Raw genomic sequence first — 24,714 nt, forward strand, 5'->3', positions numbered from 1 at the left:
TAAGTTTTAATCGTGATTTGTTTCAAGGACAGAATCTGATCAAAACAGGTTGCAGGGTGGATCAGGGAGCTCAAAAACTTAAGTGCTGTCTAATCTTTGAAAGAGTAAATGTAAATTAGACATCACCTAAAGGTCATGCAGACAGACATTAGAACTTTCAGACACATAGCTACATAGAAATAATTAATTAATTAAGTTCATGACAGTTTTGATCTGAGTTAATATTAACTGACTCTTGTTAATCCACATAAATTAAAATAGAAACCCGTTGAGCAGCCTGTTCTGCATTTGTTTGCTGTATTTTTAGAGCTCTCAGACACTGTTTCTGATTCATTCACATTAAGACATGAAGTAACTACATGGTTTATAGTTGGATTGTTTCTAATACTTAAAAATCAAGTAATTTCTGTGCAATTTAAATGTGTCTATATTTCAGTAGAGCTTTGAGTTAATTAATCTATGCGAAATGACATAATAAATTTTAGCATCTGCCGGTGTCTATTTAAGCAACATAACTGACTGAACTAAAATTTCTTCATGGTTAATAAAGGAAATTTAATTTAATTACTATGTAATTTAAATAATTATGGAAGAACTTTGTACTTTGTTATTCATACATACTTGCAAGTGTAATATGTCAGAGCAAAGTCCAGCAGATAAAGCACAGTGTGAAATAAGGAATATGCAATTTTGCTGCATTTGAGATAGTACATTGGATCTGATTTATTCACCTGGACTTAATTAGCAGGCAAAGTACAACTGTAGAGACTGAGATCATTCATGTTCTTGAAAGAGGTAAGGTGCCTGCCCAGTGCTGTGTTCCTTGGGTGCTTTCCTAATAATTTTAATACCAATTTCTATTCTGGAATGAAATTGATCTGTAAATCAATTTTCGATGTTAATGCATAAATATAAGTGAAAAAAAAATGTTGACTCCTTCAAAAATACTAAAAGATAAACAAAACAGTTCAAAAAATAACTCCAGATCCAAGTTCAATTTTAATGAAAATCGGGATTTGTGCTTGTGGATTAGGGTTTGATTTAAATAAATTTATAATTTAATATTCCATAACAGAAAAAATAATCAAACCTTTCAGGGAAAGTGATGCATGACAGTAGAAAATAAAAGTACAGTAGAATTTAAATGCTTAAAAGGAAGCACTGTGCCAAATTTTAGGGAAGGTAATTTTCCAGTTTATTATGATCCCAATGTCAAATGACCAACTTTGCATGAAATGGAAAATTATATTTTAATAGTAAATCATAGCTGATTGTGATATACTGAATAATATTAGGTAGAATAGAAAATTCTGTTTTGCTGGTTTTGTGTATGGTAGGTAGAAAAATTAACTCTCAAACCTGAACTTCATTACAATGATTTATCTTGGACATTTTTTTAAAAATGTGTTGGTTTTTTTTCACTCTGGAAAATTGTTTGCTGAGTCTGCTGCTAAGTCATTAGATTTATATGGAATGTGGCTTTGTTGCAACATAAACCACTGTGGAGAAGGGTACTGGCCTCTGCAGAATCTGTGCTGACTCTGGCAGGAAATCAGCCCTGACCGAAGAGCTTTTTTGCTGGATCTATTTTCTGTCTTCAGCAAAGCCACTGTGGGGAGCCCAGTCCTTAAAAAAAAAAAAAATTTAAACAAGTATTGAAAGAGTTTGGTTAGAATTTAAGTAAATATATCCTTTGAGAGTACAGGAAACATTTGTTTACCTGATTCATCCGAAGCTGTTATTGACAGAAACTCCTCTTCAGGGAATCTGGGATTTGCCTAAGTGAGGACCCCAGGATTAGGTCCAGTAATAGCCTAAGCCTTCTTCTGTACTGAATGAAGTATTAATAGATATGTAGGCCAAAAGGTGGATAAAATGAGGCTCAAAGCTGTTTCAGTTCAGTATATTGAACCCTTGTTGGTTTTGAAGAGGCTAAAGAAAAGTTCTTTTGCTTTGTTTACTGTAATTTTTTTAAAAAATCTGATTGAAACCTGTGACATGTTACTACAATCTGTAGACAGAAATTCACAAAAAAACAGTTCAGGTTGAGCTCTCCAGTGCATGGAAACTTTTCCAGCAATAGGAAAGCCATGCCTCTGAGTACTGTTTGAGCTACAGTCAGCAGAACTAATATTACTGTTGCTGTCCCTCTGACAATTGGTGTCTCTATTTCACTGCAGTTTGGATTCAGGGATTAAGAAAAATTCAACTCTGATAATTAAGAGTTGTGCTTTTTCTTTTGTCCTTATATTACTCTTGATGGCTTTTTGCCACACTCAAAATTACATTATGTTTCATTGCCCAGCATGGCACAAGGTGACAGATGAGAGATGTTCTAAGGGTCTCAGCACAGCACTCTGTGTCAGAGAAATGACTTGTCAAAAATGAGGTCTGAGACATCAGGACAGAAGAGGTCCTTCAGAGATGGGAGAAGCCAACTTTGACAGAGGCTTACTGTATTAAAACTAGGTATTTCAAAACCTTTTTCCTTCAGGACTTTTGTACTAGAAGTCACAAATATTGTCATTTTCAGCTCCAACCTGTGTTACAGTTCTGTATTGCTGCAGGAGGACTGACGCAGAAGGAAGATGCTATTGAGGGGCTCAGCAGGATTCATGCTGTTCTTGCTCTCTCAATGCACCGTGTCTCTGGGCACCAAAGAGCCAGTGGTCCTGGCTAATGCCCACCTTCTCCCCCAAAGAGACTATGAGAGACTGGGAAACGCCAATGAAAAAGGTACTCATGAGGACAAGGAGTGATTTGGAAGCATTCTGTGTTTTACTTTATTGCTTTGCTGTAACATTTTCAACCAACATATATGAAAGCTAGCCCTGGAAGAATGATTTGCAATATGAGCATGCCCTGCCACAAAATCCTGAACCTGTCTGTAGAAGTTGTTCTGTAATGCTTACTGAGAAGGGCAGCTGTGAGGGTCACTGTATATCACTGGTTTGGACATCACCATATAAATTATTTAAATAATCCTTCTATAAAATCATAGCATCAGGTTTAAAGTCAGGTGAGCTATGTCTACCAGGGAAATGTAATTTGTACTGAATTTCTCTCACAGAGATAACAAAATTGTCAAATTTTTATTAAATACAAATTAAAAATATTCCACAGTTTAAAGACATAAGACCATGCCTTTCAACTCTATGGAGAAGTGAGTGATTTCAATTCATAAACATATTTCTGAGCAACAGAACAATGAATATCATTCTTCTCTACAAAAGGAATTCTCCTTCTATAAGTGGATACATATGTAAATGTATATTTAAATAAATTATGTTCTGACTCTTAAGAAACTTCAGATTCAATTGTAAAATTCAGAGCATTGTGCTGTAGTCTCAGAGATGCTTGATACTATACTAGAGCAAGAAGTTAGCTTATAAGCCTGTTACATTTTAAAACCCCAGAAAATATTTTAGCCCAATAGAGAGGGTCAACCCAAGCCTTATATGCCATTTTTATTACCTTCTGTGTCTTCTGGTAGAGCAATAAAATGGAAGAGCGCTTTCACCTATTTTCCTGATACTGGTGTTCAGCACTGAACAGAAATGTAGTTCTACATGCAAATCCGTGATAAAATTTAGCCTGGAGTTTGAGTGAAAAGAACTCATCCTTTAATATCTCCCTTCTGTCAATGAACACATGGCATACATTTCAGAATTTAACACAAGAATGTTAGAGGTGCCTGAAGTATAAATTGGTTCAAGATAAATTAATTTGTTCATTGAGAAAAAGACTAGGTCTGGTTATTAAACTCAGTTGATCTACAGATGGCACAGGGAATTGCAAACTTGCTGAGTACTCAAACTAGAAGAACACTGGTGGAAAAGGAATGATCTGTAAATAGGTTTTGGCTTTTCAACCATATTTCTATCATAAATGCAAAATTATACTTCTGTTGTATGACAGAATAACAAACTATTTTTTGAATTTCTGAATATTTCCTGCATGTTCCTCCCAGAAATCCTCCCTCTTTAGCTGAATAAATACCATCAGCTGCAATGAAGTCAGTCAGCTTCCAGTCAGAAGAGTCATTCAGACACTCTAAAGGACAGAGTTCAATTTCTGAAATTTATGATTTGAACAAAATGTACTTTAATTTTTTTTTTTTGTGTGTGTGTGTGTGTCTTTTTGTTTTTTTCTCAGACTATCCAAGGGATTGTTTTGAGATTTTACAGCACTCCAAAGGAAATTCCAGAGATGGCCTGTACATCATCCAACCAAAAGAGGAACCAATTGTTGTTTTTTGTAACATGCAGGACGGTGGCTGGACGGTGATCCAGCACATTACAGCCAACAGTACTGTTGACTTTGACAGAACCTGGCAGGACTACAAATATGGATTTGGCTCTGTTCATGAGAACCACTGGTTAGGAAATGAATACATGCATCAGTTAACTGGCAGCTCAGTGCAATATATACTTGGAGTTAAACTTGTAAATCTAAATGCTGAAGTCAAATGGGGACAGTATGAGCCATTCCTGATTGAGGGGGAAGAGTCTCAATACCGAATCAGGGTTGGTCTTTACAAAGGCAACGCCACTGATGCGCTGACCCTGGACACGGAAGCTTATCTCCATGACAACCAGAAGTTCACCACCAAGGACAGAGACAATGACAATTACTTTATGAATTGTGCTAAGCTGGAACTCAATGGTATACCTGGGGGAGGCTGGTGGTATGATGCATGTGCTGGAGCAAATCTAAACCGCAGGAATGTGATATACTGGCAAAAAGACTGCAACAAGCAACGCCCGTGCAAGTTTGCATGGATGATGATCAAACCCATCAAGCACCACCAGTCATACCCTACCAAGGCCTGCCCCTGTCAGAAAGTTGAGCTGTAGACAAGCCGTGTGTATTTGACAGGAACATGGACTCTTGCTCAAGTGACTGAAATGATCTCACTGACTGAGTAATAACCCTAAGTAACCATGACTGAAAATTTAAATTGGGCCTCTGCAAGGGCTTTATGATGACATGTTGTCCAGTACTGGAACATGTCACAGAAATTTGCCAACCACACAAGTGAGAAACTGTCAGAAACTGAGGCCTTTAGCAGAAAATTTAAATAACCAGAAGACTTAAATAATTCATTTTATACTATTTTAGCTATAAAACAAGTCTGGTATGAAATCCAGGATATGATGTCTTGTACAATATATGCATGAATAAAAATTAATTTCAGAAAGTTTTGCTCTGGTGTCAATGTCATTATTGATTACACATCTATAATTGCACATCTTCATATATCATGCAGGGAGGAATTTTCCAGTTAAATACCTACATGTGCAAAATGCATATTGAAGAGTATTGTGTACCATAGGGCTCCAACAGGCCTTTTCTTTCCAACTTTAGTGAATACTATTAATATTTAAAATTTGAATTAACCTCATCTCCCATGTCTTCCTTCCCCCTTCATTGACTCTTCTTTTATCTCTACTTTTTAATGATCCCATATACAGTGAAGTATTCAGCACAGGCCTTTCTTTTCTGCTTTCATTTTAAAGCACTAATAGGATTCCCAGCTTTCCCATTTAAATCCACTGATCCAAAGCTTACAACCCCTCTGAATTTTTGCCCCAAGAAACACAGTGAATACATTTTTAAAAGATCAAATTGATATTGCAGTTGTTTATTTATTCCTCCATTATCCCCCTGAAGATTACTCCATTTTATTTACCATTATTTGACTGCTACTACTTCCTGCTCCATGCTGTGCATCAGCTTTTTCTTTTTTCAATACGACTGGGAGAAAAAAAGAGAATTTTGCCTTTATTTCACATTTAATAGTTTCAATTGTTTTAGTTCTCAACTTTGACATCAATTAAACAGTGCATTTTTTCTAATTATAAAATAAAATTTAATTATAAATTATTCTGTTTTAAGACAATAAACAAAAGGATTTCAATTTTTATAATCTTGAAGACCTTGTTTTCTTTTACCACTATTTGAGTTGCTTCACACAGTTCTATATCATCGGAAAAACTGATTGACAACTGAAGAGTTTTTATTTTTGCATTTACAAAATGTCAGAATAATAATTAGATTATAATGTTTGTTTTCTTACATGTTTCAGTTAAAGAAACTCCACCAAAAATACTGTCAAATTCCTGCTTTTTAATTTAAAATACTATTCATAATTTTCATGAAAATTGCTTCAGAATATAAATTCTTTTGTGTTTTGAGAGGACCAAAACTGTCATGATTACTTAAGATGAGAAACTATCTTGAAAGCAGAAAAGCCAAGAAAGCAATTTTTATTCTTTTTGATGCCATGCAGCATTTTCAGAAAGAGATACAACTATGTGATGTGGCTGAGGCCAGCATAGCCCAGATGCCAATTTTGCAGCATCTGATTTCTTTCCCCCTGAATTTGTGTTCAAAGACAGAAGTGTGATAAGGGAAGAAATGGTTAGTACCTGAATTGAGTTTATAGCATTGAGTCAATTTAATGTGGGTTCTGCAGAATTCTATCAGGATGCCTCCAAAGTTGTGATGAGGATACAAGGAAATCACCTGAGTGCTGCCAGTTTCACATAGCTTTTGTTAGAATTCCTGGCCATATAGCCAGATGCTCACACACCTTCCAAAAACATCTTCTTAATGACCTTGACATGAAGCACAGAAGGGAAAGTCCACAGGCTGCATCTGATTATCAAAGGCAAGTAACCTGCCCTGCAGCACACCCTTAGCTTATTTTGGAGCATTTTGGAGGTCAGGACTCTGCAAATAAGCTTTATGAATAACTTGGGCACCAGCAGACCAAATCCAGCTGCGCAGCACTGGAGGGACTCTTGTATTAACTGGAGCCCTACAAACCTATGCACTGAATTCCAGTACAAAAATTAGATTTAAAATGTAATAAAAAATCATAAAAATAAGCCTACTTTCAAAAAACCTGACACATTTAATCAAACTCAGGGACTGAACTACATTCCACATCTCTAAAGTATGGATGGAAATATTGGGGCTGGGTTAGGAACTAAGTACTGGATGAAAACAAGTAAGAATATTCTAGAACATCCACCAGCATGGAACCCTTAGAAGTAGACTAAACTTCGTAATTCCTTAGCAAAAGACTATCTTAACTGAAGAGATTTTTTTCCTTCCGTTGCTGAACCCATATATCTGATACCCAGAACAGTGTTGAAGGCATCTGGCCTTCTTTACTGAATCAATGAAATCACAGACTGAAATATGGGGATTTCTATTCTATCCACTCCTAAGTTCTTTTGCCAATCACATTTCTCCTGTGCCCTGTCTCTTTGCCTTTCCTGGTTTTACTGACTCCCACAGTATAGGAAGCAAGGAGGGTCATCCCAGGAGTAGCTGCTGAAACAAATTTATTTGGTCAAATAAATATCTTTCCAAAATGAGTGAGTATGACAAGGTCTAGAGCAAAAGGTTCCAACTCTAAGCACCTATGAATGGGAGGCATGTTCCACTTCAGCCATGCAACCTCCCAACAATAGCAGTGAAATAGTTTTCTTTACCTCTGCTGCTTTGCATTTCTCCTTATGCTGTCAACTGCAGGAAATGTAAGCACACTCTCACATACAATACCATATGAATCAACTCAGAATTTATTTATTATTTGTCTTTAAAAATAATTCAATTTTCATATGAGAAAGTGCTTGCTTTTGTTTCTGATTTCCCAGACTTCCAGGTAACCTAATTTTTTATGTATTAACCATAGATTAAAAAGTATGACAAAGTGGTTTCAAGAGCTAGCTGACTAATGTCATTAATTTACTGATGCAATATACTGCATCGAAAAATTAACAACATTAGCTGCATGGCCTCATTTTCTCCTACTAGAATTAACAAAGAGTTGTTTAGTTACACTCATGTCTTTTGCATTTTGAAGTCATCAGGCCACAGTCAGAGTGGGAGCTATGGAGCTGAATCCAGATGCATTCTATAGATGGAATCCTCCACTGTACCCTCTTCCATTCTTCTTCCTATTGCTACCTGATGAATTGCACACTAAAGGAGGCCTTATGGACAGCATACACCAAAAACAACGATCTGACCTCCACTACGTCTAGGCTGCTTCTGCATGTAAGGATTAAAAAATATTTCAGCTTCTATTACGACATTATAATGCAGGAATTCAGTAAAAACCCCCCAGCTTAAGAGGTCTACTGAAACAGAAGCCATCAGCAACCATGGTCTGGAGGAGGAGCTGTTGAGAAGAAAACTTCTGAATGATTTGAAATGTTTGGTTTATTTGAGGAGGATTGACTTTGGTATTGCAGCAGATACATTAAGAAACTAGTGACATTTAGTGACCAATGGCAAAAATACTGAGTAAAAGGCAGTGCTTTTAGTGAGTGTAACAAAGACTGAAGTTCCTTAAAACTGAAAAAATACATTTACCAAGATGTAAAAAACAATTGTAACACCATCCCTTTCTGAAACAACTAATAGTTATAGATTATCTCTTGATTTACAACATGATATCAATTTTTAATTGTTTTGACTACTTACAGGGTAACAATTCATAAAATCATAAACAAGAAGCTTATTAAAGCTTGAGGTTTTATGACACTCAGCTGTCAAATGCATGTGGAAGAACTTAGGGAGTTCAAAATGCGGCAATGGAGATTTGGGGGAGACCACATAAGCAACAGCAGCCTCTTACTGACTTGCTAGGAGTAAAGCCAAGCACAAAAGTGAAAAGACACAGTATCCTTTTCTAGAGTTAAGGTTTAGGCTGTGTTTCAAACCAGCGAAGCCACTGACTACCCAGCAGCTGCAGGAGCATTAGGGGAGCTGCCCTTTGCAAAGCTCCTCATCCAAGTAGACACAGGAAGCGCCTAAAACTGTATCCAGGTGTCCTACATCTGTTTAAAAATTCTGGGAACTCTTCCAAGTGTATATCTACAAACATAAATTATATATGCAAAAAGTGAATGTTAGTTGATAAATTATGGGGATCTGGAATATATAGGGATGCCAGCATATATGAAAAGGCAGAGACAAAAATCATACCCCCAGTTTGTGGGAAAATTCAAGACTTGAAAATATAAAAGGTGCTGGGTTTTTGAAAAGCTTAGGGATGTGTATTTCTGCATCTATATTGATAATATATGTATGAAATTATGTACAACCAAAATGTAGTTTTACCAAAAACATTTCATTAGTCCATGACAATAATAAATTACAGTAAAAAGGTCATTGAAAGGACAGATAACAAGATTGTCCTACACTGCAAAAGTCCCACAACACTTTTTAAAGGTACAAAACACAATCAAGTACTAACTGATACTCTAATGAGGACCACATTTGTCTTTTTGTGGTTTTGATTTTTTATAAGAATAAGCATCCTACATAACAACAAAGTAACACACATCTCTTTATATAATTCTTGATATTTACACTGTACTCATGTGTGGCCATGTAATTTCCCACATGGTTAGGTGCTAGCAGCATAATTTGTGCACATTTTTCACAATTACATTGAACCAACATTGTTGCATCCATCACTGTGTATTCTAATAGTTACTGAGCAGAGAGTCCATAAACATTTACAAAACATTCTTGATCAACAGACATCAAAAACAACAAAAATTACTCCATTCAATTTCAGTAAGAGCCAATGCCTCATTTCAGCAGTAACAGTGCAGCTAGCAGGAATGGTTACTACCTCGTAAATTTTGCCTTTAAATACAGCTTGTGCCCTCAGAGAGACACATTCATTTGCTAAAAATCAAACATAGTTTACTGAATGACTGGTCTGATGTAATATAAAATAAATTCACTCTAATAACCAATTTGTACATTGTTACTGTACATAGGAAAAGCTCTGGATAGTGACAGAACAAAGCTGATGAAAGAGTTTTTATAAAGATCTGCTTTCCTTTCATAAGTAATCATATGCTAATGCACAAAAAAGAATAGGCCCAGTATGGTGTGTTACAAAATCAATCATGTGAAGTTAGAGAACATATTTTTACATCAGTACACTGCTAATCTTTCACTGACAAAATTTACCCCTCTGGACTCTGGGGATAAAAAAATGTTAATAATTTCCACTGTGATTTTTGACATGGAGGATTTATCTATCTGTAGGAAAACATTCTGATGGTACAATAATTTAATACATTATACAAACAATTTCACTGAGAGCAACGGTACATTCATGATGACTTATATAATCCCTGAAATGTGCAGCTGGGTAATGCCACCACTGCAATGTCCCACTAAAGTGTATAGTAGGTATATTATGAAAATTTTCTCAAACTAATATTCCAAAGTATCTCGCTCAGAATTTTGATAGAAAGGCTAGAACTGAATTTGAACTTCATGTACATGAAGATCTTGCTCATTTCTTCAGAAACGTTTTTATTTAGGATTTCCACACCTCATGACTCCTGTTGCGATTAACTTTGTTTTCTCAGGACCTTTTCTGAAGCTTCTTGTTTGTTCCCACCACAAGGAGCCAGGTCACCAGCTCCATTCCAAAGGCATTCTGCTGAAGGCAGCCCCTTGCTTACCCACTCACTCGTCAGTGCTGCGGGGCTAACACAGACATCAAGCAGGCACCAGCAGTTCAGCTCTGGCACCAAAACCCCTCTCAAATCTCAGCTAGCGGTCAGTCTCAGCTCGTAACTAGGCCAATACAACCCAGTCTCAGAAGCCACAGCCACCAGAGGGGTTGAATCCAGCCACATCTGTAGCAGATGTAGTTTTGCTGAACCAAAAGAGAGTGCCTGAAGATAACTCGTGTCCAAGCACCTGATGTTGACTAATACTTGTAAAGCTATTTAAAGACAAAGAATACAAAGTGTTTTTAATAGTTTTCTAGTTGCTTAAAAAAAATCTTTCCTCTTTAAAGGATGCCAGTTCTCTCACTGCTTATATATAGGTAAATGTTAAGGAAACTTTTGGAGCGAGGTGTAGCCCAACAAAGGAGATTGCAAAATAGACTTTCTTTATGTTTAGATAGACTGCATCCATTATGCTTTACAGTCAGTTCTGATTTGTACCATTGTCACCATTGAATACCATTTGAATAAAATTTTAAAATTTCCTTCAGAGGTACTGAGAACTGGAGAAATTCAGAGGTGTCTTCTAACCATCACCACTTTTACAAATGACAGTGACTTCCATGATGGAACTGGATATTGGGACTGGCTTCTTCATGTACAAAAAACGTTATCTATTTCTTCCACTATAAGCCCTTCCACTAAAAGCCTTCTTAAGTCTCCACAGCAGTTATTGTTAAAGTGGAAATTTTCTCAGTATTATATTCTCCTATAATGTGTGTGCTCATTTGGAGTATTATAAATGTCCCTAACCATTTAGCATTGGGGTTGACAGCATTTGCCCTTTAGATAGTCCTTGTCTCATCTCAGCTGATGGTAAAGCCTCAAAACAGAAGTAGAACAGACTGCATTGCTTAGTATATTGAAAACTAAATAAACAGTGCACTAGCAAAGAACTATAGGAAGAAACAGTTCTACTCTACAGGGACACAGACTTAATGGCCTAACCTGATGACTGGATGATCATCCCAGTCTAATTTCTAGTAGTTTATAGTTTACTCCACCTGTTCTCAGGCTGAAAGAAAGGACATAAGACACCAAATACAATAATTGCAATGCAATTCTACTGCATAGTCAAAAACAACCCGTGTTGCTCATAGCAGTCACTGACTTTTTTATCCCAAGCACACTACTTCCATGCAAAATTTAACTTTTCAGCAGATTTTTTTAACCACTAAACACAACAGCAATGGCTTTGAAAAGACAGAATTTGCTAGGTTACATCAATATCTGTATTTTCCCTTATTTCTTATACAAGAACAATTATGGCAGCCTGGTATTTCCCTGCCAGTATAGTTTCTCTTCCACTTTTTTCTTTTTCCACTGGCAGAAAAGAAGCATCTTAAAAGTCTTCCTGAAAGTTTTATTACAGAGGGCATAACACATGGGGTTAACAGTGCTGTTTACATAGCATAGCCAATATCCAAGGTGCCACAGTGTCAGGGGAATGCAGTCAGAGCAAAATGTGGAGATCAAAACCATGATATTATAGGGAGTCCATGTGATGATAAAAGCCAAAAGAATGGCACTTAAAGTCTGTGCTGCTTTGCGTTCCTTTATAAGAACCATCCGTTTCCTTTTGGTGATTTGGTTATTTATATTTGGATCCATGCTTTTGATGGAAGGGTCCTTTGACAGAGCAGCAGAACACGGAGTTATTTTTACTTTTCGGCAACCATTGTTGGCTTCCTGGGTGCCATCAGCCTTAACCACCAAACGGAATTTATAGGCCACACATTTTTTACTTTTTTGTACGTGTTCTTTGGTAGGAGACAAAAAGTATTTCTGGTTCTCAAAATCGCTTTCTTCAGGTTGGTCTTTGACAACAACATCTGTAGTCTCATTGTACTCTTCTGCCTTACTCTTAGATGGACTTTTGTAAGTTACTTGGAAAACTGAGTCAGTGGCAAGTTTATCCTCATCTTCTGACGATGCGTAGCTGCTGCAGGTGGTTAACTGGTCAGCCTTAGCCCAGTCCATGCAAGTACTCGCTGCCTGGGAAGCCTTCGCTGTAGCTGATGTACTTCGACTAGATGAAGACCAAGAAGCCTGACATCTCTCTCTTTTTACTAAGTTTTGTTGTTTGCAACTGAAGCAAGATTTCAGAAGAGTTTTCTGAGGCTTTACTGTCTCAAACTCTGCCACAGACTCTGAGCCCTGCAGTTCAGCGAGGTCCTTGGTGCGTTTCTCTGTCTCTTTATAAATGCGGCAGTACAGAATGGTCATCACAGACACTGGAATGTAAAAAGCAGCAATTGCAGTACCAAAGGTAATAATGGGTTCATACAGAAACTGTATCTGGCACTCTTCAGGTGGTACTGTTCGTTCACCCACAAAGTACTGCCAGCATAAGATTACGGGTGCCCACAACATGAAGGAAATTAGCCAAGCCATACCAATCATGATGCCAGCTCTTTTGGGTGTGCGTTTGGCCCTGTAAGTTAAAGGCCTTGTGATGGAAAAATATCTGTCAAAACTTATGACTAGGAGGTTCATTACTGAGGCATTGCTAGCTACATAGTCCAGTGCTAGCCAAAGGTCACAGGCAAGGCTTCCAAGAGTCCAATGGCCTATGAGTATATAGGATGTATAAAGGTTCATAGAAAATATTCCAATGATGAGATCTGCACAGGCAAGGCTGAGCAAGTAATAATTGTTGACAGTTTTGAGCTGACTGTTAACCTTAAAGGATATCATTACAAGAATATTTCCCACTATGGTTATTAAGCTTACAATTGCAGTTACAGTGGCAATAGTAATGACTTCCCAGAGGCTATGCCCTTCTAACTGCTTATGGTTGATGGATGAACTGTTTACAACAGTAGAATTGCTGAATAAATTGACTTCCATTCTTGTCCTTGGTGTATTGTCATCAGGACCTTAGCACTATTGCAAACTCCTTTCTGTACTCAGAAGCATCCTTTTGGAGATAGCTATAAAGATCAAAGGAAAAAAAGTGGAAATTTTAAGTAGCTCATTAAAGCACAGACTTCCATTAGTTACCATGAAATAATGATACAACCTATCATTATTTGTGTTCTCTTTTTAGCATTTAGATTGTTATTTCTACAGTTGTGAACATAACTAAAACACATAAATGTGTATGCTAGGTCAATGTGCTCTGGCATTTTATGACATTTCAAAATACAGTCTAACTATTATTTCATAATACAGTCAACCACCCCAGATCTTAACTTTTTAATACCTTAGGAATGCTCTACATATTCTCAAAGACAGACATTTAAAGTTTTGCAGTCCAATAAGACAGTGCTGTTTCCAACAGCATTTAAAATGCTTGCCAAGGTTTCAGAAATTCTGTAAAAGTCACCAACAGCAAAAAGAGAATAAGTGAGTACTGGGGATGCATGAATTGGGAACCACACTGGCATGGCAACAGCAAGAAACAAACAAGTGTTAGAAGTACTTAAGGCAATGGAGGGCAATTTTTGAGCAAATAAAGCAGGCGAACCCAAGAAGATGTTTGTAGAAAAAACTCTTATCAAGAGATCTTAGGACAGAGGAGACTGATAGGGTTAAGTGTGGAAGTACAGTCTGGGTAGTTTGGATGAGTGAATGGTAGGACTGAGGATACAGAGGACTAAACTGAAGAGGAAGAAACAGAAGACAAGCACAGTGGTAAAAAATGCAAATTTAATAACCAATTTCAAATACCAATTTAATACTTGCATAAGCAGTAAAAGGTGAAAACAGGACTACTCTATTAATGCATGCATGCCACTGACATCCATTGCTTTCTACATTCCTCACTGCCATTTCTTGTGCCAGTGAACCTGTATTAGGCAAAATTTCTTCCAAAGATACCTTCTGGGTTTTGAGTAATTCCATCACATCAGATGATGCTAATTACTTATTAAACACTTAGTCTCACTAAACGGTGTAATTTTGAAATAGTCCAGTAGTATTCAGTTTTTAAAGTCAGAAATGAAAGATAAATTATTAACAGATATTTCTACTGGGCTCTTAGCCAGTGTAAAACAGGTATGATCTCTTTTTTCAAAGCAGACATAGGTTCAGCTAAAATTATCACGAATCACCTATTAAAGTCCATTTCCAAGTCTTTAAGATTCTCTCTACATCAGATTTCTATTCTATGGTCCTCCCTATCCATCCACATCACTTCTCTGTGTGTTCATCTTTCATCCTAACTCTCAGAACACTGTTTTCTTTGGTCTTTGCAAGTGTCTTTTATTAACTGCAAGCTTTTACAGCCTCTTTCTCACATCTGTCTTTTGTACCAAGTAGTTGTGTCCTGTCTCTCACCAGCTGAATAGATTTTTTTTATAGCCCCTAGCTGAACTTTCAGAAAATCATGTAATTTTCTTTCATTGTCCTCTTTGTCCAGGGAGGTCACCAACCTTGGAGGTTTTTAAGAGGTATCTGGACTTGGAACTGATTTATTGGTTTGGGGGTTACAGTGGTAGTTCTGGGTTCTGGACTTGATTTTACAGGTCTCTTCCAACATTGATGATTCTACAACTCTCATTGCTTTTACTGTTTCCTTCACTTTCTTCCCCAGGTCTCCTAAGTATCCACAAAAGTTTCATGTTTCTGCGTCAAACCCTGCTTTAATGGTGATCTCTTATTGCGATGAAACTGGATAACGGTAAATTTCCTGATGTACTGAGACTTCTGGCTATCATTCTTCTCAAAATGGTTCTCCTCCATCTGTGTGCATCTGTCATCTCCCATTTTATATTTAAATGTTGGTGCATCTGTATTCTGCTTATACACAGCAAATACCAAGCCTAATTCAACAGGATTCTAGATCATGTATAGACCTTGCAGACTAGCAACAATCCCTCTTTCCAACCTCCAGAGCCAGTCTAGCAGTCAAGAATAGCTGAAATGTCACAGCAGTTCTAATTAGTCCTATGCAAAGAAAGACATTTCATCCTGGTTCTGCATTCTGGTAAAGCCTTCCCCGAAGTCAGTGCTGTCTTGATGGCTGGTGCACTGGCTTTACAAATCTTTACAAAAACTTGAAGGGTAGGAATTCATTTCATGTGAAACAAAGGTGTGTGGACCAGCTGAATGACTGTGGTAGGTAACTAAGCTGTGAGAGGAATCTGTGTTTATGCTACCTCACATGGTTTATGCTGCTTTTTCTGTTGACAGTCAGCAATGTTGTTCTGCACATTAAAAGCTCTGTGTGACTAAATTTTCAAGCATGGCAGTGTGGTAGTGGATGCAGTGTGGTAGTGGATTTAGTGTGGCAATGTCAGGACAATGAGGGCTGTTCGCTCTGCGAGGGAAGGTGAGGATTGAACCCCTGGGATGGAAGGATGCCAAGGCAGGTGGGAGCTGAGTCCTGACCAAGAAGTAGCAGCATGTGGATAAGCACGTTTGGTTCATGTGAAGGCCAGAGACAGTGATAGTCCAGTGCTTGCACAGCAGGTCTGTAGTGATGAGGCAGGTCTCAGACCAAGCCAGGAAGTCCAGGCAGCAGATCTGAGTCAGAATCTGAGCCAGGATTGAGGAGATAGAAGGCCAGGTGTAGATATAGCAGCTGCCTGGCTGTGATGTAGAATAGGTGAGGGCCAGTGGTACAACCTCAGCTAAATGCAGTTCCCAAGGAAAAGGAGAGGGAGGCCCTCATTTTTAGCTTTCTTCAACAGGCCTTACCAGCAGAGTAGCTGGCCTTAGGCTTTTGCAAGATATCAGCTAAGGCTGATGGTCTTAAAAAGACACAGCTATGAATGTCAGGCACATGAATAAACCTTTACAAACTACATTAGCCTCTCACTCAGGGTTTTTTAAAAAGTAGAACAATTACAGATTGTTTCAACTTTCTGCCTTTTTTTGCCAGAAGGTGGCACTTGCCTCAGAAGAGAGAAGGCTGGAAATTGCATAGATGCTGTGTGGCCTGTAATGCTTTGTCTTTGCCATAGACAGCAAGTGTCCCCTCCCTCAGGTCACTTAGATTCCCTAACATTAGCAATTAGGAAGAAAGACTGCTCAAACTACACCATGTGGATTGCAGACTTCAGAGCAACAGGAGAAGCAGAAATCGTTGTTGTTGTTGTTGTTGTGACACAGATGTTCTTGGTTTAAACTGCCATGGGTTGGAGGAATACTGATAATATGTTATGGAAACTATATAATTTCTTAATACGTTTCTAAAGCCTGTGAGTGGGACTTCTGTATGCTATGGTAACATAATTTATGTTAATTGTCTATCATAAGAGATGATAATAGGGAGATCAAAACTGAATTATAGAATCAAAATGCATGTACAGTATCATGACTTTGCTATGTCTCATAATTATTACTGCATGATGTTCACTCTTGTGAGTTGTAATGGTACTTATGTGCTGCCAGGAAGCAATGATATTTTTTCAATCTATCTGTAAGAATTAATTAATGTGAGTTGTTAAATTTGTACCTAAATTCAGTTTACACTTATCTGCAGGCAGATTGTTCATGTCACAGATTAATTGCACCACAGATGCAGGCACAGCTTGGGTTCACCAGGTTTTATTAGCTCTATTTCATTCTGGGTCTGTCAGACCTGTGATGGCTGCATGAGTATTGATTGTTTGGATGTCTTTGCAATGTGCTTGCCAATGCTGCTCTCTGTTACTTTATTTATTTGCTTGTGTGCTAAGCTAATGTACAGATTTGCTGCCCACTATGCCCCAGAACTCAGCAGCCCACAACACAGGTAGTTGTGCAGCTACAGTACAGCCCATGATTTTAAAAAATGGGAGTTTTGGTTACATTTTGCTGGAGTGACACCTGAATTTAAAACCCTTCAAAACCAGACTGATGTTTTAATGTGTTGTCAAATGACAGCCTGTGTGTTCAGGAGGGATCGGGCTAGCTGTTGTTAGGAAACTGGTGAACTTTCCCAAGAACAGCATGGGTGGCTGTTTAGTTTAAGAAGAGCAGGACAAGCCAGCCTAGCACTACGGCACAAAGCTGCTCCTGTGTCTCTGCTCTGTATCCTAAGAGGAGGATGCTTCTCAAGAGGCTGCAGAGTCAACTCACGGGGTTCATGTAGCACAGGCATCTGTGTAACACCTTGTCAGCCTGGTGTCAGTTGCTTTTTCCCTCATTTGCTACAGAAAGCAAAGCTCCTGCACTTGGGTCACAACAATCCCATGCAGCTCTACAGGCTGGGGCAAGAGTGGCTGGAAAGCTGCCTAATGGAAAGGGGCGGAGGTGCTGGCTGACAGCAGCTGAACATGAGCCAGTGAGTGCACAGGTGGCCAAGAAGGCCAATGGCATCCTGGTCTGTATCAGAAACTGTGTGGCAGTCATCACTGCCTGCCCTGAACCCAGCACTGGTGAGGCCACACCACACCTGAGTCCCGTGTCCAGCCCTGCCCTACACGGACACCGAGGCGCTGGAGCGGGTCCAGAGAAGGGCAGCAGGGCTGGGGAGGGTTCTGGGGCACAAGTGCTGTGAGAAGCAGCTGAGGGACATACATTTGGTTAGTCTGGAGAAAAGGTGGCTCAGGGGAGACCTTATCGCTCCCTGCAACAGCCTCAAGGAAGCTGTAGTGAGGTTTGTTCTCTTCTCCCTGGTAGCGGGTGACAAAACAGCCTCAAGCTGCAGCAGAGGAAGTTGACATTGGGTATTAGGTAAATTTCTTCACCAAAAGGGTGGTTAGGCATTGGAACAGGCTGTCCAGGGAAGCAATAGAATCACCTTCCCTGGAAGTATTTAAAAGCTGTGGGGCTTATGAGCATGGTTTAATGATGGAAGTGGGAGTGCGGGGGTTAACAACTGGACTGAGTGATATCCAAGGTCTTTTCCAACCTAAACAATTCCATAATTCATCTGGCTTTAGCGAAGAGCTCTATTTTGTAAACACTAAATGGCTGGGGTTTGTGTTTTTATTCATACACGCGGACGCGGTTTTGCCCTCCCTGCTCGCTGGTACCTGCAGGAGGTCCGGGCCCGGCCCGCCGCTCGCGCCCGCCGCCCGCAGGGGGCGCTGCCGAGGCCGCGCCGCCGCCATTTCCCGGGGCCGCGGCGAGCGGCCCTTTCCGGCAGTGGGCGGGACGGGCGCGGCCCCGGCGGCCCGCGGCAGGCGAGCCCGGCCATGCAGGCGGAGCGGGGCTGCAGCCGGCCCCGCAGGGAGGGGGCCCGGCACGGCCGGCGGCGGCCCGGCGGCGCACCCGACGCGGCGACGGAAGGAGGCGGCGGGGACGGCCACGGGCGCGGAGGAGGCGGGGGCCGGGGAAGAGGCGGCGCTTACGGGCACCGAGGAGGCGGGGGACGGGGCAGGCGAGAGCCTCGAGGTCGCGGGGCAGCGCCGCCGCCCAGCGCCCAGCAGCACCGGCGGGTAAGCGGGAGGAGAGCCCGCCCCCCGAGGCAGCCGGGGGAGGCGGAGCTGAGCGTTCAGGACTCCTTTGGGCTGGGGCCACGACCCTCCCCTCCCCAGCTCCTCCTCTCCCCTATCCTGCTCCTCCCCTTCCCGAGGTGGAGCCAGCCTGGCAGCTGTGCCCCAGACTGTGGGGTGGGCTGCGAGTGCCGGCGGTACCGCCCGGGACAGCTCGGCCGCTGCAGCCTCTCGGTGCCCTCTGCCTGCTCTGGGACACCTCAGCCCGCACACTCGGTGTAGCATACACAGGGCTTTTCTAGCCGAAATACTTATATAATTTTGCGCTGAAAAAACAAAAGTCTTGTTTGAAAAGTGTATCTGAAAAAAAATGCATCCTCAGTTTGCAAATAGAGATGAAGAATTGTTGAGCATTTTTGGCACAGTTGTTTTAATGGTTGGACTCGAACGATCTTAGAGAGATCCTTTCCAGCCTTAACGATTGTGTGATCAGAAGTTGAAATGAGCATGTGTCTTGTCAAGCCTGTGGTTCTCGCAGTGAAGTCAGGGTAACAGCTCATGCCGTACATAATGGATATCTGTGATTCACTGGGTGTAATTTGTCATTAATACAAGTTGATAGTTGTGCTTTGACCCATTATAAAACGTTTTAGCAGATTAAAAGTATCATAGACATACCATTGTGTACCGCAGCTACGTATGCAGTTTCCTCTGGAGGTATTAAAATGCATTCTCTAACTCACCATGGTATGAGATCAACACCGTGCCTTTAAAAAGAGTTTCTGTTAAACATGCTTTGACTACTTCATTCATGTTGTTTTGCTTCTGTTAGCATTATTGCAACATAGAAACCATGGCTGTCCCTGGATTGGCAAAGAGATTGAAATGGTGACCTGATACTGATTGGTGTTGGCGGCACTGGGAGTCCTAATGTAGATGGACCAGCCGCTACCCCAATTCCAGTATCATGTTGATTAGATTCACTTTGACTTTTATGAAGCCATGGCTTCAATTGAACCCAGACAGTGTTTTATCTGTATTAGAACTCCAGTGGCTGCTGGTGGATTTAAAAAATACAAAATATTAATTTTGTTATTGTATTTAGATACATAGTGCTCATGTTTTGGGAGATAAAATTGCAGCTTGATTGGTACTGTTACTTAGAATGCTGGTCAATGCTTTCATATGTAAGCAATATAAATTGCTTGTGGACAGGTTTGGATCCTGGATGTGAAACAACAGTGTTCCCTCATAAGCGGCAGAGCCATGCAGGGGAAATTCAGCACCTCTGTGTATTAGCTGGGGAAATTTCTAACCTGGACTGATTTTTTTTTCACAAGTCATTCAACCCTGCAATTAATTTTTTTTTTCTTTTGAGACACATTACAATATGTTTTGCCACTGATCACTTTGTTATTGACTTGGATATGCTCTTCCTCTTAGCCTAGCACAATGGCTTTATATTTGGCCAAGGCTATTATGATTTGGGACTTTAAAAGTGAATCAATAGTTAAGATTTACTGAGAACTCTGCTACAGATTGTTCAAGTGTAATGCTCTTCCTGCACTGGAGGGTTTTGACATTAAACACTGTACTATCTCATAGCACACCTGCCACAAATTTGATGTTTAGCAGCATGGATGGGACTGGCTTCCAGCAGTCCAGCTGCAGCATCAGCAGCTGTGACAGCCTGCAGCTGCTGAATTTTAGTGTTACCTCTGAGCCAATCTCATAATTCACCACTTCTGGAGTAGGGACGGCCTCTTCCTCGGTCAGTGTGGCAAATTCTCATCTGACAGGGAGTTGCCCCCTTTTAATCCCAGCTCCCTAGTGTTCTCTGTGTTCAGCAGAGTGACTTTTAATACAAGTGTACTACCTCAGTGGTAGGATGCTTGGCCCAGAGTAAACATTTTGTGTGAGCCAAGAACCCGCTGTCTTTCAGCAACAGGGGTAAAATAATCTGAAGTGGTGATGTGTGAATTGCAAACCTGGAAAGTCAGGTAATAAGGCAGGGAGTGTGATGGTTTTACCACATTGCCTTTCCTTACTGTGTGCTGAGATGCTGGAGTCTTCTCAGAAAAATAACTTTTTTTCTTTTTATTTCCAGTGAAGTACAAATTGGCATTAAATTGCATAATGTTTTGGCAGCAATATTTCTTAGTCAATTGCATTCATGTAAAAGCATTGTCTTAAAATGTTGTATTTTAGGTGTTTTAATTTAATGGTTCCTAAGCTTGCATTTGAAGCTGCAGGAGGATATTGTTTCTGAGCCATACAAGAGGAAGAAGAAAGTGTCGTGGTGGTACATTCAGTTTGCAGTTTAATGGGGCACATGGAGACTGGACATTGTGTGCTTTATGCTGCTGCTTACAGTCCTGTAATTCTTTTGTTTTAGTCATGGGTGATCAGCTGTGTTATTTGCAAAGCCAGGGAAGACCCAGAAATGTCAGTTCTCCCCTCTTCAGCAGCATGCTAAAGGAGAAAGAGATCAGGTTTGTATTCATGCTCTGCATGGTAGATCCAGTTGTGGCTCAGAATCCTAGAGAAGAAAGCTTCGTGATTTCTGTCAGCTTGTGAGAAGGTGTCTCTCTGAGTAAATTCCCAGCTCCACTTTTGAAACAGGATGCTGCCTCTCTCAAACATGAAATTGATTTAGAAACTGTGAGATAAAGTGTTCTTAGTCCGTGTGAAGAAGGAAAAGGATCTTCCACTTGTTATGTCTTTTTGTAACTAGTGTGCATGTTGATTTAACTGGCTTGATTACTGAAGATTTTGTGTCCTCTCTTCAAAAATGAATTCCTAATTAAGACCAGCTGGTTTACCAAATGGCAGATTTCTTTGTAGATCTGTCATCTTGAATAATTTTACATTGTTTCAGTCTGCTTTAGCTCATATATGCTATATTAAATAAATAAAACACTTTTGAAATTACTCATTTTTAGTAAAATATGGCATTATAATGCTAAAGTAAAAGGTCCGATTGACATTGGTCCAATATTATCTCCCACTTTTAGTCTAACTCAGAATCCATATTTTATGTACTATCAGAATTTTAAAATTTCTCTAAGAGATATGGCATATTAAAATAGAATCAGCTTTCTGAAATTGTAGACATGATGCTGGGTGTTATTTTGATGGTCCTTGACCACATTTTTTTGGGGGGTTGGGAGTGGTTTAAGGAGATTTTCTTTCGTCCTTTAACTTTATTATATTTGCAATTTACAAAGTATTCTTTTAGCTTTCTGTTCAGTGATAGACCAAGTATGCATGTGATGCATGCTACTACTTCAGTGCAGTTGGAATTGGCATGTCTGTTTCAGTGTTCCTTTCCTGTCTTTGGGCATGTTGCAGTAAACATTTCATTGTTACAAAAAGGAGTTTAACAGATGAATTTCAGTGCAGTCTTTCTCTTGTGTTGTTTAGTTTTAAGATGGCATCACATTTATTTAGTATTTATTATAGCTACATTATATCATTCTTGTGGTCCATGCACATGTATAAGTGATCTAAGGGAGCATCTAATGCTGTCAGCATCGGATAAATTTTCCTAACTAGTGTGAGCTAACCCTTTACAATCTAAGCAACTGCAAAAAGCAGTTGAGAGGCACAGTAACAAAAGTAACAAATACAGATATATTTGATTTCCTTTACAACACTATAACAGAACTTGTGCAGATAGAAGAAAAGATTTCTGGATCTTGGGGACAGTCTTTTGACATTTTGTGTTCGTGTTCTCAAAAGCAACTAGAAAAAACTTATTTAGATTAATGTACATGAGTTTGTAAGCTGTACTTAATTACTAATGAGGTGTGAAGAGCTTCTCAGGAGTTTCTCTACTGTGATGGTTCAGTGTCAAACTGGGGTTAGTTAAATGGGATTCTGCAAGGCTTCATTCTGTATCTGCTCGTGTTCAGTTTTCTGTTAATAATTCCAGGGAAGGATTAAAATATAGAGTGTTAAACTTTGCAGACAGTGCTAAACCGGCATGAGGGTGGAGCATAGAACAGAGTCTCAACAAATGGAAGAAACAGACTGCATTTGGTGTGATTCAAGATAATATATAATACAGGCACATCTACATAGGAAAAATCTGTAGAGTGTGTGACTGATTAAGGTGCAATTTTAGAAGAGGACTGTCTGCTTAATGGATGAGAAGGTATCAATTAGTGATGCCATTACGTTGAACTAGTTCTATTTTTGCAAGATTGGGACTATCTAGGGAAAGTTCAGAGGGAAGGAATGAAGAAAGATACAAAGAGGATATGACCGAGGATGAGAGGCTGAAGAACATTGAAATTTTCTGTTCTTTCTGAATTTTCTGGTTCTTTCTCTTTTTAGTTTATTTATGTATTTATTTCAATTTTTATTTATTTTTTTTTCAGTCTGACAAAGAGGATGCTTTGGACAGGCCTGGTTAGCAATGTTCCATAAATTAGACAGGTTGCTGCAAAGAGATCCATTTTAGACAGGACAAGAAGAAAAATATTATTAAGAAGGAAGAGGTTTAATTGGGGCTTTGAGAATAACATTTGTGACAGAAACATTAGATACTTTGTGTAGGAAGTACATGGGAATCAGGACAAAAAAATACGTATGGTGAAGGTTACTGAGCCTACTCAATAGACCTGCTGTGTAACTACTTGTCACAGCCTGACTTATTTTTCTCTTATTTTTTCAAGGCTGTCTGTGCAATGGAAAAACAAAAATGGTTTTTATACATCCAAAGTTAATTTATTATTTTTTGTTTTTAGACAATAGAGGAACCGGTATTTTTACAGTGCTGGGGACTTCAGAGTTTCGTAATAGTCCCTAATTGTTTAGTGTGGAATGGTTTTGTGATACTTGTTTTTATTAATTCAGCATGTTTTACCATTTTTTCTGGCTGATAAGCTTGACAGATTTGTATTGAAAGCATCCCCTTACAGAGGTGAATATCATTGCTGCAGAGCAACTTTATGTCTGACTCTTTTCTTATAACTTCCTTGGAAAGAGCTTGAGGGCTTCTGCATTTCTGTCCTCACCTACTTAAACGCTTTTGTTCCTCTTTTTTACTCTCGAGTTTCTGGGGTAGTAATTTGGTAGCTTTTTGGTAACAGGTCCCAAATATTTTCTGGCTTAAAGAAATTACTTTCCTGGCTGCATATTTGGTTAATTGTGTGAAACACAGCTTTCAATCACAATCTTACTTAGATTTAATTATCGAGTAAAGTGGTGTGGATTTTATTCAGAGGAAGTATAAAATGGTAATCATTTGAATACTGGAGAAGAATTTCCCGTCATATTTAAGGGAAGACTTTAGAATTTCGGGCAGAAACCTTGGCAGGTTAGGAATGCGTGCATCCATGCATGCATCCGTCCGGCCGATGATCCAGTGCTCTAAGGTACCGGTAGGTGGTGCAGGCAGCCCGGCCCTTGGCGCTGGCGGCTCCCTTGCTGGGAGGAATTAACGTGCTTCGGAGTCAGGATGTGTGAACATCATGGGGTTGGAATGTTCTTCTCATCTCAGGGTGCTGTTTTCTGAAGGTACAGCACAACGTGTGAAAGTCACATGTACGTGAGTGATTAGGACTTGCCCCTGGGTCTTCGAAACACAGCTGTGAAGTAAAGTTATTTGTAGGAAGGGTACACTTTGTAGTTCTGAGCTAAAAATCTTGTGCTACTGGGATGTTTGGTCCCACAACACAATACAGGAGTTTGTTTGGGTACATCAAGTGAGAGACAGTAAGTATTTCTGCTGAAATATCAATAAATTTGTAGAAGTAATGAATTTGTTTAAAAAATTATGCCATGCAGTGCTGCTGCTGTTTTTCCATACAAAAGTAACTGGGTAGTTTCAGGAACCC

The 24,714-nt window shown here is 39.5% G+C and overlaps 3 protein-coding genes across 4 annotated transcripts in view; 2 read left to right on the plus strand and 1 right to left on the minus strand.

Moving 5' to 3' along the window:
• Positions 1 to 711: 711 nt before the first annotated feature.
• Positions 712 to 5,200, plus strand: LOC111930317 (fibrinogen-like protein 1-like protein). Of its 2 annotated transcripts, none has more exons than XM_023928333.2 (3): positions 712 to 795; positions 2,534 to 2,736; positions 4,156 to 5,200. In XM_023928333.2, the coding sequence occupies exons 2-3, from the start codon at positions 2,589 to 2,591 to the stop codon at positions 4,854 to 4,856; spliced, it is 849 nt and encodes a 282-aa protein (XP_023784101.1). In that variant the 5' UTR covers positions 712 to 795; positions 2,534 to 2,588; the 3' UTR covers positions 4,857 to 5,200. The 2 variants fall into 2 exon arrangements, with proteins under 2 accessions (XP_023784101.1, XP_023784102.1); XM_023928334.2 differs by having other exon boundaries at positions 2,552 to 2,736.
• Positions 5,201 to 9,130: 3,930 nt separating this feature from the next.
• On the minus strand, positions 9,131 to 13,492 carry CHRM5 (cholinergic receptor muscarinic 5). Its single transcript, XM_023928337.2, has one exon. The coding sequence runs from the start codon at positions 13,410 to 13,412 to the stop codon at positions 11,826 to 11,828; it is 1,587 nt and encodes a 528-aa protein (XP_023784105.1). The 5' UTR covers positions 13,413 to 13,492; the 3' UTR covers positions 9,131 to 11,825.
• A 5,103-nt stretch (positions 13,493 to 18,595) lies between these two features.
• AVEN (apoptosis and caspase activation inhibitor) overlaps positions 18,596 to 24,714 on the plus strand; it is an 87,974-nt gene continuing 81,855 nt past the window's right edge. The window contains exon 1 of the mRNA XM_023927932.2: positions 18,596 to 18,874. Within this exon, the coding sequence (XP_023783700.2) occupies positions 18,632 to 18,874 (243 nt within the window). The 5' untranslated portion in view covers positions 18,596 to 18,631. The remainder of the gene's footprint in view (positions 18,875 to 24,714) is intronic.

Source organism: Cyanistes caeruleus, chromosome 6 (genome assembly GCF_971803275.1).
Source record: "Cyanistes caeruleus chromosome 6, bCyaCae1.hap1.1, whole genome shotgun sequence".
NCBI classification, from domain to species: domain Eukaryota; kingdom Metazoa; phylum Chordata; class Aves; order Passeriformes; family Paridae; genus Cyanistes; species Cyanistes caeruleus.